The sequence below is a fragment of the Pantherophis guttatus genome, chromosome 16 (genome assembly GCF_059756535.1).
Source record: "Pantherophis guttatus breed Tessera chromosome 16, ASM5975653v1, whole genome shotgun sequence".
NCBI classification, from domain to species: Eukaryota; Metazoa; Chordata; class Lepidosauria; order Squamata; family Colubridae; genus Pantherophis; species Pantherophis guttatus.
Genome location: NC_142078.1, coordinates 15,362,952 through 15,377,326, shown reverse-complemented (window position 1 = coordinate 15,377,326; position 14,375 = coordinate 15,362,952). Strand labels below are relative to the sequence as shown.

At 45.1% G+C, this 14,375-nt stretch overlaps 1 protein-coding gene across 1 annotated transcript; it reads right to left on the bottom strand.

Moving 5' to 3' along the window:
• Positions 1–775: 775 nt before the first annotated feature.
• On the bottom strand, positions 776–12,366 carry SURF4 (surfeit 4). Its single transcript, XM_034404412.3, has 6 exons — positions 11,851–12,366; positions 4,353–4,539; positions 3,803–3,879; positions 3,594–3,637; positions 2,476–2,662; positions 776–1,610 (listed from the first exon to the last, which is right to left on the bottom strand). Exons 1-6 carry the CDS (start codon positions 11,896–11,898, stop codon positions 1,344–1,346), a joined length of 810 nt encoding a protein of 269 aa, XP_034260303.1. The 5' UTR covers positions 11,899–12,366; the 3' UTR covers positions 776–1,343.
• Positions 12,367–14,375: the final 2,009 nt, after the last annotated feature.

Sequence of the window (14,375 nt, the reverse complement as noted above, 5' to 3'; positions counted from 1 at the left end):
GGATTCCTTAGAAAGAGGGAGCCTCGGTGGGGACATTTCCCGTTTAAAAATTGTGATTAAACAAGAGTCGGCCTCAACAAAAGCAGAATAAACAGCAACTGCTTAAGTCGTGTGTTCGACCTTGAACTTGGAAAAGAAGGCGCCACAACAGTACAATCAGATTAGAGGTTTGGAAACTTTTGTGCAGTAAAAAAAATGTCTGGAGCAGTGAAAGGTCTCCAGGGAATGCTGAAGCCGGAGTTCAATGATAGGTAATCCTCAATTTACGAACCACAAATTGTGCCCAAAACTTACATTGCTAAGTGAGACATTTCTTAAGTGAGTTTTTGCCCCATTTTTACGACTTTTCAGCATTCCCTAGTCACATGATCAAAATTTAGACACCTGGCTATCGAATCCTATTTATGACATTTGCAGTGTTCCGGGATCACATGATCTCTTTTTGCATCCTGACAATCAATGGAGGAAGCCAGGTTCACTTAAGAACCGTGTTACTACACAATTGCAGTGATTCACTTAGTGACTGTGGCAAGGAAGGTTGCAAAATGGGGCAAAAGTCACTTAACTGTCTTGCTTAGCAACAAATTTGTGGCTGCATTGTGGCCATAAATCAAGGACTACCTGTATACAATTCATTTGTTGCGGGAAATATCCACACACACACGGAGATGAAAAGTGGATGGAAGAGATCCTGATTTTGCCCTTATTTGTCACAGAATGAATTATTTTTCAAATGCTGCAATCGTGTAAAACATTCTCTTTAACTCATTTGGAGTAACCGTTAAAGATTTATAACTTGGATGTGGCCTGTTCTCCACCTGGGATGTGACTTCATTTTAATTACAACTTGAGCGTCAAACCAAGAACCAACAAGGTTAAGATGGAACACCCATCACACTGAAAAGTACACAGCAAGGTTTATCGGATCACAGTAGTTTTAAATTTAAAAAAAAAAAAAAACAGTTGTCAAAAAGGAATTTTAACCGTGGGAGAGCCAAGCCAGCTGCTGCTTCGTTCCAACTTTTTCAGGAGATTATAGGAGAGAAAAACCGCCCCCCCGCGCGAGAAAAACAAAACAAAAAAAACTCAAAACGTTCTTGAATGAAGAATCATCCGTGAAAACGGGAATCGGATGATCAAGCGCCGTCGTGAACTAAAGCAACTTTTTAAAAAATGAAAGAGATTGCGCCTTTCAAAAGGGAGAGAAAACAGGCACCTCTGTAAAAAGAAAAAAAAAATGCCAGTTTTGTTTGGTTTATCAATTCCCAAAACTTTTGAGTCAGTTCCCAGATGCTGAGATGCTGTGTTGCTTTTTTATTTTTCTCCTCCTCCTCTGTTTCTCTCTACCATTCCTTCTTCTTCTCGTCCATGGAGACGCCGCCGGGACCCAGGGCCACCACGAGAAGGAGGCCTCCGATGACCGACATGGTTTGGAAGAAGTCGTATTTCAGGAAGTCGTGCATGGGCTTGTAGGTGGGAACAGTCCAGAAAGCGTTGAAATACAGGTTGATGGCAAAAAGCCAGATGACTAAAGTCAAGGCCGCCAGCTTAGTTTTGAAGCCGATGGCCACCAGGATGATCAACGCCGTACCCACCATATTTTGCAGGATCTGCAACAATCAGGGAGAACAGATCGTGAATGAGAGCTAGGCAGCTAAACCTAGCAAAGCTTGCCTCTCCATCAGTTTTCCCACCCTTGCTGTTGTGGCCTTTTGGCCACCGGCCCCTCCAGCAGCCAACTCAGAGGAGGAGGAGGCATAGGAGTCGGGGTCAGATCAAGGCAACCTGAGAGCTCCGAGGGGGAAGAGGGAATGGAGCTGTCAGAAAGAGAGAGAGAGAGGCGGAGCCTGGGCCGTCCAATGGAGAGTTAAGAGCCCCCAAGTTTGGAGGTGGCTGATGAGGAGGAGAAGGAACAGCTGGGTCCAGTGCCTGATGCACGGATGAGCAGAAGGCAGAGGAGAGGAGAGCAGTGAAAATCTATGAGCCAGTCCTTGAGACGGAAGAGCCACCGCTGCTAGCGAAGCCCCACCCTAGCTCTGGGGATATAAGGCAGGGGGCGGAGACGAATAGATATGGCAGACAACTATTCATCTTACGTGTCAGCACTTCAAGCTGCATTTACTCTAGTGCTGACATAAGAAGGAGAAGCGGAGGCGTCTGGAAAGGGACGTTTGACTTTTCGCCTACTTATTTTCCCTGGAGATAATATCCCCTAGGGGATGGGATGGGAGGGGGGAAATTCCTTTGAGCTGGAGCAGTAGATTAGGGGTAGAGTGACTTGGAAGTTGGCCAATGAGTGCAGGGGAGTGGGGAACGGAAAGGGAGGGTTTTGGGTCTGGAAGTCAGTTCACTTCAGAGGGTTGGTCGTGTTTGGGGAGCTGGGTCAGAACACTTGCCAACTTCCAGATGTGAATTCCCCGAACAGATGGAGCAGGACAGAAGCCGAGAAAATGTTCGACGATGTTAGGCACTTACCGAGAAGAAACTAACGTCTAAATGGAGGAGGGTCATAAACATAAGAACTAGAAGCACACGTCCTCCCAGCTGCATGTATTGTTTCGGGGAGCTTTCCCGCATGGTTGGTACCCCCGCAAACATGCTCTTTCCTTCCGACCGAGACTCCGCCAACAGCAGTAGTAAACCCCCTCCTAGGGCAAGATTTCTGCAGGAAGGAAAGAGAGAAAAAAAAAAGACACACGCCCCCCAAGATGCGTGTCTGCCCAAATCGGAATGTTTGACACAACCAAATTTGCAAAATCTTTGCACCGATGTCGAGAGAGATGGAAATGTTTCAAGACCGCATTCTGAGTTGCCCTGTCTCCTTTGGGCGCCATTTTGAAGGACTGTAAATTTGACAAGGCAAGGCAGTGAATTTAAAGAGCCAGTTGGGTCCACGTGTTAAAGCCCCAGGCTAGAAACTGGGTGACGGTGAGTTCTAGTTCCGCCTTAGGAATGAAAGGCAGCTGGGTGACTTTGGGCCAATCACCAGGAGACGGTGAGTTCTAGTCCTGCCTTTGTGATGTCACAAAGCTTTCCTCAATATTTGAAGAAAATGTTGGATAACCTTTTGTCTGAAGTGGTGTAGGGTTTCCTGCCTAAGCAGGGGGTTGGACTAGAAGACCTCCGGGGTCCCTTCCAACTCTGTCCTATTCTCTTCTCTTCTCTTCTCTTCTCTTCTCTTCTCTTCTCTTCTATTCCTTATTCTATTCTATTCTATCCTACTCTAATTCTATTCTACTCTATTCTAATTCTATTCTATTCCATTCCATTCCTAATTTCTATTCCATTCCTAATTTCTGTTCTGTTCTGTTCTGTTCTGTTCTGTTCTGTTCTGTTCTGTTCTGTTCTGTTCTGTTCTATTCTATTCTATTCTATTCTATTCTATTCTATTCTATTCTATTCTATTCTATCTCTACTCTACTCTACTCTAATATTTGCTGCAGCAAAGATTTACGAGATCATCTGGGAAAAAGTTAACACAGAAGTCTCTGTCGATTTTCATTTATTTATTTTTTTGACCTGGTGCTACAAGATCCGTCCGCAAGAAGTTCTAAACAAATAAAGTTTGTGAAGTAATGCAAAATGAGACCTACCTCATCAAAAACTTCAAGTCCCATAAAATGCTGTATGCTATTGTCTAGAAGGGGAGAAAAAAAAAAGAAGAGAAAAAGAATAGATGAGGAAAACTTGGAAAATATTCCCCCTTCTGTTCAGAGCCCCACTTCGACCCCTTACAGGAAATCCACTAGTTTTTTTTTCTGCAGTACGTTTTGGAAGGGAGAAAAATCACAAACTTTCTTACCTGTAATGCAATAATTCCGAATAATCCAAAGCAGGCATATTGAACAAAATTCCTGCTCAGCACAAGAATACAACCGGCTAGGGAAAAAAAAAAGGAAGAAAATGTGAGACAATGCAGGTAGTCCTCAATTTATTACCGCAATGGAGCCCCAAGATTTCCGTCGCTAAGTGAGACGTTTAAGCGAGTTTTGCCCCGTTTTACCACCTTCCTTGCCGCAGGGGTTGTGAGAGAACTATTGAGGTTGTGAAGCTAGTCACATCAATCACCAGGAGACTGGGAGTTCTAGTCCCATCTTAAGCAATGAAACCCAGCTGGGTGACTTTGGGCCAGACATTCGCTCTCAGCCCACAATATGCAGGATTGGTTTTGTGCGGAAAACAGGAAGGGAAAAGTGTCTTAGATATGTTCCACCACCTTGAATTAGTTGTAAAAATATAGGCGGGATACACAACCAACAACTAAAGTGACCTCCCCAGCTCCACTTCTTGGTTCCAATTTCTCCCCAAGAAATCCATCTAGTGTCCACCCCGAATCCCCGTGAGTCACTTACTTAATTGCCCGAAGAGGTTAATGAAAACAAAGATGGAGGCCAAGAAGTAGCCGCAGTTCCATGTGGTATCGATGTAGTCCCTCTGCTCGCTCCACTGGAACCACATGCGAATCCCGTCTTCCAGGAAGGTGCTGATCAGACAGAGCCGAGCCACGTGGGGAAGGTACTGTTTCGTCACCCGCAGGAACTGGCACAAGACGGGGAAAAACCGAGACAGATAACGACGGGGCGAAAAGCCAGGTCCCATTTTTTGCTCCCACTTCCTTCCAAGGAAGACCCCAGAAACAACAGGAAAAGGTCGATTAAACCCTTCCCCAGTCCTCAAATCAGATCTTGGCTGTGCAAATTCTCCTCTGAGGACGTTATCCTGAGTCATTACAGGTAGTCCTCAATTTACGACCACAACTGTCCCCCAAATTCCCGTTGCTAAGCGAGAACTGTGGTTACGTGAGCTTTAGTACCAGGGTGGTTAAGTTAAATGAATGGTTGTAAATTTGAGGATTAACTATATCTACAACCGCCAAGTTTAGGACAATTTACAGCTATTCATTGAGTGACCTTTTGCGCTTAAGGATACAGGTAGCCCTTGACTTATGACCGATGGGCCCCTCTGGGGATACTTACGGTGGGGATTTGAAGTTACGACGCCCACCCCAGATCCCGTCTTCGCATTTTGGTCACCGCGCAAACCATTCTCAGTCCATTTGCAATTTATAACGACATGACTACAAAACAGTCAAGATTAATTCCTGGGCTCCCTTCCCTCCCGTTAAAAAGACACGCCAACGGATTTTCACAGGTGGCCAAAATCTCTCGGTATTGCATTTGGATGGCCGAATCAATTTTCTTCGAAGAATCCAAATCGGAGTTGAAGTTTCTTTCGAGTTTCTTCAAAAAGAGACGGGGGAAAAAAAAACCCACACCTTGCTGGCATCCATCCTGGAGTTTTTAAATTAGGTGTAAGGGTTTGTTTGTTTTTAAAGGATCAAGTTTCTAGCCCTTATGGTTATAACCCCCACCACACACCCCACACACCCTTACACGGTGGATCGTGCCTACAGAAACCTCAGACAGCAGAAGTAAAGCAGCCCAAAAAGATTTTCGGCAAGGAGAAAACACGAAAAGCAACTCGGTGCCTAGCAAAAATCAGACTAATTATACAGTACAGTGATTGCATAAGGATGGGTGCATTTAGTATTGTATTTCCCCCAAAATAAAACCTAACCAGAAAATAAGCCCTAATGCGTCTTTTGGAGCAAAAATTAATATAAGACCCGGTCTTATTTTCGGGGAAACACGGTGTTTAAAATCAAGCTGAGATCCCTCCCAAATCGTAAACTTTTCGGATACTCCCTTATTTCAAAAGGAGTCATCGTCTCTAATCAAAAAGCACCACCTTCCTGGAAAGCACCCCCAAGATTTGGGAACCCCCCCAAACATCCAGATAATTATGCAAATAAAATTACACAGGGAAAATCATTATTAGATAAGAACCTGCAAGTTCAAACCCCCAGATTTACTAACTCTGGACCACCCCAAACACGTTTATTTTATTTCTTGATTGAATTTATATTCCGCCCAACTCATTATCGAGCAACTGTTGAAACGCTAAGGTACGTAATTTGGTTTAGACCAGGATTGAAGGAGGTTTCCTATCAACGGAAACATCTCTAATTGTCAGATAAGCTTAGTAGAAAAACGGAAACTTGGTCGAATCTTGGTTGAAGGCATCTCTGCACCTATGAAGAACTATAGAGAGCCTCTAGTCCAGGAGTTAGCAACCTGAGGCTCTGGAGCCACATGTGGCTCTTTCACTCCTCTGCTGAGGCTCCCTGTCACTCAAAATATGCATCACAACCGCCAATGTGTGACACCTGCAGGCAGGCGATTTATTGAGCTTTTCAACCTCCGGTAGGCTAACCATGGATAAATCCAAGAAAAGCAAAGTTTCAGAAGAAAACAGAACATTTAATTCAACTACATATGCCAGTTTTGTGGCTGTTCAAGAAATAGTTAGGCAAAGGAAAGGTTTTGTGGCTCCTGGTGTTTTCTTTTCTGTGGGAAATGGGTCCAATTGGAGTGTTTAAGGTTGCAGACTGGTCTAGTCTGATGGAAAGAAGGACTAGGAGAGACATGATAGCAGTGTACCGATATCTCAGGGGTTGCCATGAAGAAGAGGGAGTCAAGCTATTCTCCAAAGCACTTGAGGGCAGGACAAGAAGCAATGAGTGGGAACTAATCAAGCAGAGAAGCAACTTACAACTAAGGAGAAATTTCCTGACAGTGAGAAAAATTAACCAGTGGAACAACTTCCCTCCAGAAGTCGTGAATGCTCCAAAACTGGAAGTTTTTAAGAAGATGTTGGACAACCATTTGTCTGAAGTGGTGTAGGGTTTCCTGCCTGGGCAGGGGGTTGGACTAGAAGACCTCCAAGGTCCCTTCCAACTCTGTAATTTCTATTCCTCAGATGCACCCAGAAGCAAAAAACGGTTGAGTAAATCCAATTTAGTCCTCGACTTACAACAGTTCATTCAGTGACTACTCCAAGTGACAAGGGCACTGAAAAAAAAAGTGACTTTTTCCACACGTACGACCTTAGCAGCATCCCCCAGTGGTCACGTGATTAAAATCCAGACGCTCGGCAACTCATATTTACGACGGTTTCAACGTCCCGGGAGTTACGCGATTCCACCCTTGCCCGACGAGCCAAGTCAACGGGGAAGCCAAATTCCCTTAATAACCTTGTTACTTGCTTCACCACAGGAAAGGTCATAAAACGGGACAAAAATCCGCTGAACCAACGTCTCTCCTAGCTCCATCAATTCTGGGTTCCGTTGTCCAGTCCAGTCGTGGAATATAGTTATTGAATTATTTTTTTTTAAAGGCGGGTTTCAAAGCAGCCGTTTTTTTCTTTGGCTGCCAATGAAACGGCTCCGGCAAATCAAACGATTAATGATAAATTAATCTGTCCACGTTAAGGGCAAACATGATCCTAGGCAGCTCCAGGTGGCCGGAGAGGAAACCGCAGCAGGGAAGAACTAACAAACAAACATCAAACATGTTCATAACAAAGTAAAGAGGAGAAGAACCGAGATGGGAGATCTTGGTTTGTTGTGATGGGTGTTTTTTTGTGGCTTCGCATGTTAGGTTCAGTGCAGTTGTGGTTTGCGGTGAGAAGACAACCCAGCTCATAGATTTAACTGAAAGGTTATCTTTTTCTATAAAAAGATATAGAAACGCGGTGCTATAAAAGGTATATAAAAGATATAGGGGACGCGGTGGTGCTGTGGCTAAGGCGCTGAGCTTGTCGATCGAAAGGTCGGCAGTTCAGCGGTTCGAATCCCGAGTGCCGCGTAATGGGTGAGCTCCCGTTGACTTGTCCCAGCTTCTGCCAACCTAGCAGTTCGAAAGCAGGTAAAAAATGCAAGTAGAAAAATTGGGACCACCTTTCGTGGGAAGGGAACAGCGTTCCGTGCGCCTTTGGCGTTGAGTCACGCCAGCCACATGACCACGGAGACGTCTTCGGACAGCGCTGGCTCTTCGGCTTTGAAACGGAGATGAGCACCGACCCCTAGAGTTGGGAACGACTAGCACTTATGTGCGAGGGGAACCTTTTCCCTTTTTATCTTTTTCTTATGAATGTTTAGTGGCTCGGCATATTGTGCAAATTATTCCACAATGAACAAACACAGGGAATGGGGCAAGGTGATCCTGGTCACAATTGTTATCGCTTGCTAGATCAGACCTACGTTGCTAATGAAATAAACCCAATTTATTTGTAGCTGGGGGGTCAAACTGCTGATGCTTTTTTAAAAGATGTTTCATGACCCAGCTAGCTAACATCATCAATGCTAGAAGGGAGTGAGTTGTGTGGAGGAGGAGGAAGAGGAGGAAAAAAAAGAGGAGGGGGAGGAAGAGAAGAATTGTGGAATCCTTGGTGCTCTCTGAGCTTGGTTGTTTTGTAGACATTTCATTACCCAACTAGGGAACATCATCAGTTCTAGAATGGAGTAGGATTTGGGGTCGGACAACTGTGGGGCCCTTAGTAGTCTCCGAGCTTGGTGGTTTTCTTGCAGAGGTTTCATTATCCCCAACCATCATCCCATAAAACTGATGATGTTACCTACTTGGGTAGGGAAACGTCTACGACAAAACTACCAAACTCAGAGGGCGCCAAGGACTCCCCAAATCCAGTGCATATCATATTCTGAAAAGGCCAAATTGTAGATTTTGTTTTTAATTTATAGCCTAGGGGGGAAAGTCGCAGTTTGGATCCTTTCCATGGTCAAAGATCATTGGCAAGGTTCCTTTTTTTGCCAATTGTTGACCAGACCTCTATGTTTTCCAACGTTGGGGTTTACTTTTTAACAGCAGCTGAATACTCTTCAGAAAAAGAAAAGGAAAAAACGCCAACCTGACCTAACTTTTTGCCCTGCTCATGCTGGGGAAAAAAAATAACACAGCGACAGAATAGAATAGAATAACAGAGTTGGAAGGGACCTTGGAGGTCTTCTAGTCCAACCCCCTGCTTAGGCAAGAAACCCTACACCACTTCAGACAAATGGTTATAGTTTATAGTATACTTTATTGTCATTGCACGTGGTACAACAAAATTAAATGCTGCTATCTCATCCTGGACACCTTTTTTTTTTTTTTTTGAACTATTACCATCTGGCAGACGGTACCGGTCAATCAAATCAAGGACAAATAGGCTGAAAAACAGCTTCTATCCCAGGGCAATAACCATATTGAATTCTACGGTATATAAGTGCAATATCGGGTTTTCAATTTCAGATATATAGAATGCAAAGGATGTATGTTTGTGTTTTTATTTTTATAGTTATATAAAATGAATGAAGGCAGCATTTAATTTCGTTGTACCACGTGCAATGACAATTCTATTCTATTCTATTCTTCATTCAGTATACATTATAACTATAAATATAAAAATACAAACATACATCCTTTACATTCTACATAATTGAAATTGAAAACCCGATATTGCACTATATACCGTAGAATTCAATATGGTTATTGCCCTGGGATAGAAGCTGTTTTTCAGCCTATTTGTCCTTGTTTTTATTGTCCTGTACTGTCTGCCAGATGGTAATATTTTAAAAAAAAAGGGTGCCTAGGATGAGATGGATCTTGAAGAATTATCCAACATCTTCTTAAAAACTTCCAGTGTTGGAAAATCCACAATTTCTGGAGGCCAGTTGTTCCACTGATTAATTGTTTTAACCATCAGGAAATTTCTCCCTAGTTCTAAGTTGCTTCTCTCCTTGATTAGTTCCCATCTTGTCCTGCCCTCAGGTGCTTTGGAGAATAGCTTGACTCCCTCTTCTTTGGGGCAGCCCTTGAAGTTTAAAGGAGGGCTAACTCACAGTTCGCTAAACTAACCAAAATGACGAATTGAGCCACGCACATCGTGGGAAGGTTGTGGCAAATTGCACAAACGATCCATCGGAAAAAGATGGAACGAAGCAACTGACAATTTTCATTCATTCATTCATTCATAAAGAAGACCGAGCAGAAAGTTTTTTTTTTTTAAATCCTTGCTTTGGATCCCGTCAGCTTATCTACTCAGCACAATATGATAAACACATAAATATATATTTCAAGAACTAAGACTAATCCCTGCCAAGCAAAGAGCGCAAGGAATTCCTCGACTTGCGATAGTTCCTTTAGCTACCAAAGTTGCAACAGCACTGAAAAAAAGTGACTTTTTCATACTTACGACCCTGGCAACATCCCCATGCTTACGTGATTTAGATTCCGATGCTTGACAACTGGCTCACATTTATGACATCCCAGGGACACGTGATCCCCTTTTGCGACCGTCTGACAAGCGAAGTCAACGGGGAAGCCAGATTCTCTTAACAAACGTTCTACTTAACAGCTGCAGTGATTCATTTACCAACTGGGGCAAGAATGGCCCTCAAAGGGAGCAAAACCCACTTCACAAGCGTCTCACTTAACGACAGAAATTTGGTGCTCCGCTGTGGTCGGAAGCCGAGGACTCTGTATATTCTACAATGCTGTTCTATCTGCGGGATCTTAAGCCGGCCCAGTAATGGAAGCAACATCCTAGACAGGCTGATCAGATTTTTTTGGTGTCCTCCAAGATTTAAAAAAAATAAATGAATCACTCTTCCTCAATCAGGCATTTTCAAAACTGCTGTTTAAGCAGCCCACAACTTTCAACCATTCCTTTAGCGGCTGTTTGAAGCAACAATGGCACGGGAAAAAAATGAATTATGATCGGTTCTCGCACTTATGACCGTTGTAGCATTCCCCACAGTTGTGTGAAAATTCAAGTGCTTGGCAACTGGCACGTATTTACGCCGGAGGGAGCATCCCAGGTTTGTGGGAACTCCACTTTTTTTGCTTCCGACAAGCCAAAATCAACAGGGTGGAAGCTAGATTCGCTTAACAACCAAATGATTCACCTAACGAATGTGGCCCCCCCAAAAAAGAAAAAAAAAGATTGTAAAAATCAGGCCTGAGTCATTTAGCAACCACCTTGCTTAGGGAACACAAATTCCGGTCCCAATTGCGATTGTTAATTCGAGGCTTATCCGTCCAACATCGTGCTCCTATCAACCAACTGCGAGAACATGAGAGGCATAAACCCAAAAGCACCCCCAAAAGCAGGCACAGAAAAACAAACCAACCTACCGATCCCTACATCAAACTAGGTTAAATCCTAGGCGGGGGGACCCCCATTCTTCAGGGCTACAGAAAGATGAAGGAAGGCACCCCCTCCACTCCACCCCACCCATCCACAAACCTCTGTTAGGCTGGATCTACCATTTTGTCAAAGAACCCGCGTGCATTTTGCCAAGCCGTGGTTTAAGGCTACGGGTATGTGTTTGTTTGTGTGTGCCAGGCTAAAACCCAAGCTTATTCAGCAATCACGGTTAATGCACGCCGAGCTTAGTCCCCGGGGTAGGCCTCTTTTCTCCAATATGGCAAGGGGGAAAAAAATAAACCCCATCCTTTCTTTCTTTCCTTCTTTCTTTTTTTAAAAAATGAGTCTTTTGTTTCAGCCAATCTGCTCATTCAGCTCCAGAGAGAGAGAGAAAGAGAGATGGGGAAACTGTCTGGCCACCACCCCCTTCCCCAAAAGCAGGGTTAGCTCTGATGGGGGCAGGGAAGAAGGGGGGAGAGCCATGAGCCCCACCGCCCTGCCCTTCCCTTCCTCCCTCCCCAAAGGAACCTAGACTTTTCTTGCTTTCCGTGTTTGTTTGTTTTTTTGCATTTTGCTTTGTTTATTTATTTATTTTTTATTGCAAGCCAGCTAGGAAATGGATACAATCCATCGCTTTCAATTCCAGGACCCGTCGGCAAAAAAGATCGATGGGAAGGGAAGGGGTGGGGTGGGGAAAAAAAAAACTCCCATAGGACCCTCCACCCCCAAACCCCAAAAAAGTGCCCATAAAACCTCTCCACTTGGGAGTCCCCCCCACCCCTCTCCCCCCACCCCAAAAACACTCACCTGATCTGCAAAATCTTCAGCGCTGCCCATCAGGTCGTTTTGCCCCATGGCTGGCTGGGTTTTAGATATATAGATATATATATATATGTATTTTTCTGGGGGGGTGGGGGTGGAAATCTTGCTGGGGAAAGCCGATTTGCAGGCACCCGGGCCCCCCCACGCGGCTTCTAGGAGAGCTGCTGGCTGCTGCCGCCCCCGCCGCGATTGCCCAAGGAAGTGGCGCTTTTTGCGCTCTCGCCTTGCCTTGCCTTGCCTTGCCTGGGCTGTGCCACGTAGGCCGATTCTTAAAGGAACCGCGCGAGGCCCACAGCAGCCGGCAGGGAGGGGAGAAGGGGAGGGGAGACGGAGGGCCAGACCCACGAGAGGGCCGGCCTCGTCTTGTCCCGCCCAAGTCGGGATTCCCCGCCCGCAGCGCAGGAAAGGTTGGAGAAAGGAGATGAGCCCGCGCGTAAAAACGCAGCGCAAAAAGTGCCCAAAGGAAGAAAAAAGCGTTTTCCAATTTTGCGCGGAACTGGCTTCCCAAAATGAAAGTTGGGGGGGGAGGGGGGGCGATGACAGCAAGGAGCCTGGGTAGCTCAACAGACTAAAAGCACTGTTATTGACATTCAGCTGCCTGCAATTATTGCAAGTTCGAATCTCCCCAGGCTCAAGGTTGACTCAGCCTTCCATCCTTTCTAAGGTAGGTAAATTGAGGACCCAGTTTGTGGGGGCAATAAGCTGACTTTGTATAAAATATACAAAAAGTATGAAGGCTATTGCTTAACGCATTGTAAGCCGCCCTGAGTCTCCGGAGAAGGGCGGCATATAAATCTAATTTTTTTTTTAAAAAAAGGGGGGACGGTCTGGATTGGGGGTTTTTGGGGAAGGAGGGGGGGGCAGCCCCAATCAAGCCAGCCGGGCCAGATGTTTGGATTGGGATTTGGCATTTTTTTGCCGAGCTATCCAGTCAGCCAGGCAAATGTTTGGGCTGGATTTGGCATTTTTGCCTAGCTATCAAGTCGTCCGGCCAGATGTTTAGCAATAGCACTTAGACTTATATACCGTTTCATGGTGCTTTTACAGCCCTCTCTAAGCGATTTTACAGAGTCGGACTCTTGCCCCCCTCCCAACAATTTGGGTCCTCGTTTGACCCACCTCGGAAGGACGGAAGGCTGAATCAACCTTGAGCCTGGTGAGATTCGAACTGCCAAATTTGCAGGCAGCTGGCAGGCAGCAGAAGTAGCCTGCAGTTCTGTACTCTAACCACTGCGCCACCGCGGCTCACCAGTTTAGGCTGGATATGGCATTTTGATCCACCTATCAAGTCATCCAGCCAGATGTTTAGGCTGGATATGGCATTTTGAACCACCTATTTAAATCATCTAGCCAGATGTTTCAGCTGGATTATGGCATTTTGATCCATTATGTCAGCTGACCAGATGTTTGGGCTGGATTTTGCCCTTGGGGCCACCTATCACAATAGCCAGCCAACTGTAGCAAGAGATGTCATAAAATGGGGCAAACCTCGCATAACAGCTGTCTTGCTTAGTAACAAAAATTTCGGGCTCAATTGTGGACGTAAGTCGAGGATTCCCTATATATTTCCTATATAGTTGGCTTCAACGGGCATACCAAACCAAAAAAACCCCAAAACACATTATGGTTTAGCGTGACAGCTGAATCCACCATTCAAACTTCTCTGAAAGTCCAAAAATATGGTTTTTACAGAATTACCTGTATTTATATGCTTATTCCCAGTTGCAATGGATGGCTGTGAAAGTTGGACCATAAGGAAGGCTGAGCGCCAAAGAATGGAGGCCTTTGAATTCTGGTGCTGGAGAAGACTCCTGCGAGTCCCTTGGACTGCAAGGCGATCCAACCGGTCAGTCCTAGAGGAGATCAACCCTGACTGCTCTTTAGAAGGCCAGATCCTGAAGAGGAAACTCAAATGCTTTGGCCACCTAAGGAGAAGGAAGGACTCCCTGGAGAAGAGCCTCATGCTGGGAAAGATTGAGGGCAAAAGAAGAAGAAGGGGACGGCAGAGAACGAGGTGGCTGGATGGAGTCACTGAAGCAGTCGGCGTGGATGGTAGGATGGTAGAGGACAGGAAGGCCTGGAGAAACGTTGTTCATGGGGCCGCAATGGGTCGGACACGACTTCACAACTAACAACATATGCATATTAAATGTGGGTGGAACAATTTATCTTGCCAAAAATCATGTTGGCTGTCTATCAACCAGATTATTCCCTTAGTACCGTAGATTGCTTAAGACATCTGTCTTCCAGGATGTCTCCATCCCTTACCTGGAACAGATGTCAGAATAAACTCGTCTGTAATTTCCGGGATCTTCCCAAATTCCGTTGAGGTATTGGTGCCCTTTTAATGCAGAGCCTAAATGACACTTGGGAGTTTCCCATTTCAGCGATGGTGGTATTTTATCCTGTTTACTTTTCCAAAGCTATCCTCTTGGACTTGGTCCTGGGTTAATGGTTGATTGATGAATAAAGCTGACTGTTGTCTTTTGCCCTCTTCTGTTCTAAAAGCA

Excerpts from the sequence above, each read along its gene's own strand:
- SURF4 (XM_034404412.3), bottom strand. The coding sequence starts at position 11,898 with ATGGGGCAAAACGACCTGATGGGCAGCGCTGAAGATTTTGCAGATCAG. Across the intron at positions 4,540-11,850 it reads CTGAAGATTTTGCAGATCAG|TTCCTGCGGGTGACGAAACA; the intron begins GTGAGTGTTTTT and ends GTCTTGTGCCAG. Across the intron at positions 3,880-4,352 it reads TAACCTCTTCGGGCAATTAA|CCGGTTGTATTCTTGTGCTG; the intron begins GTAAGTGACTCA and ends TTTTTTCCCTAG.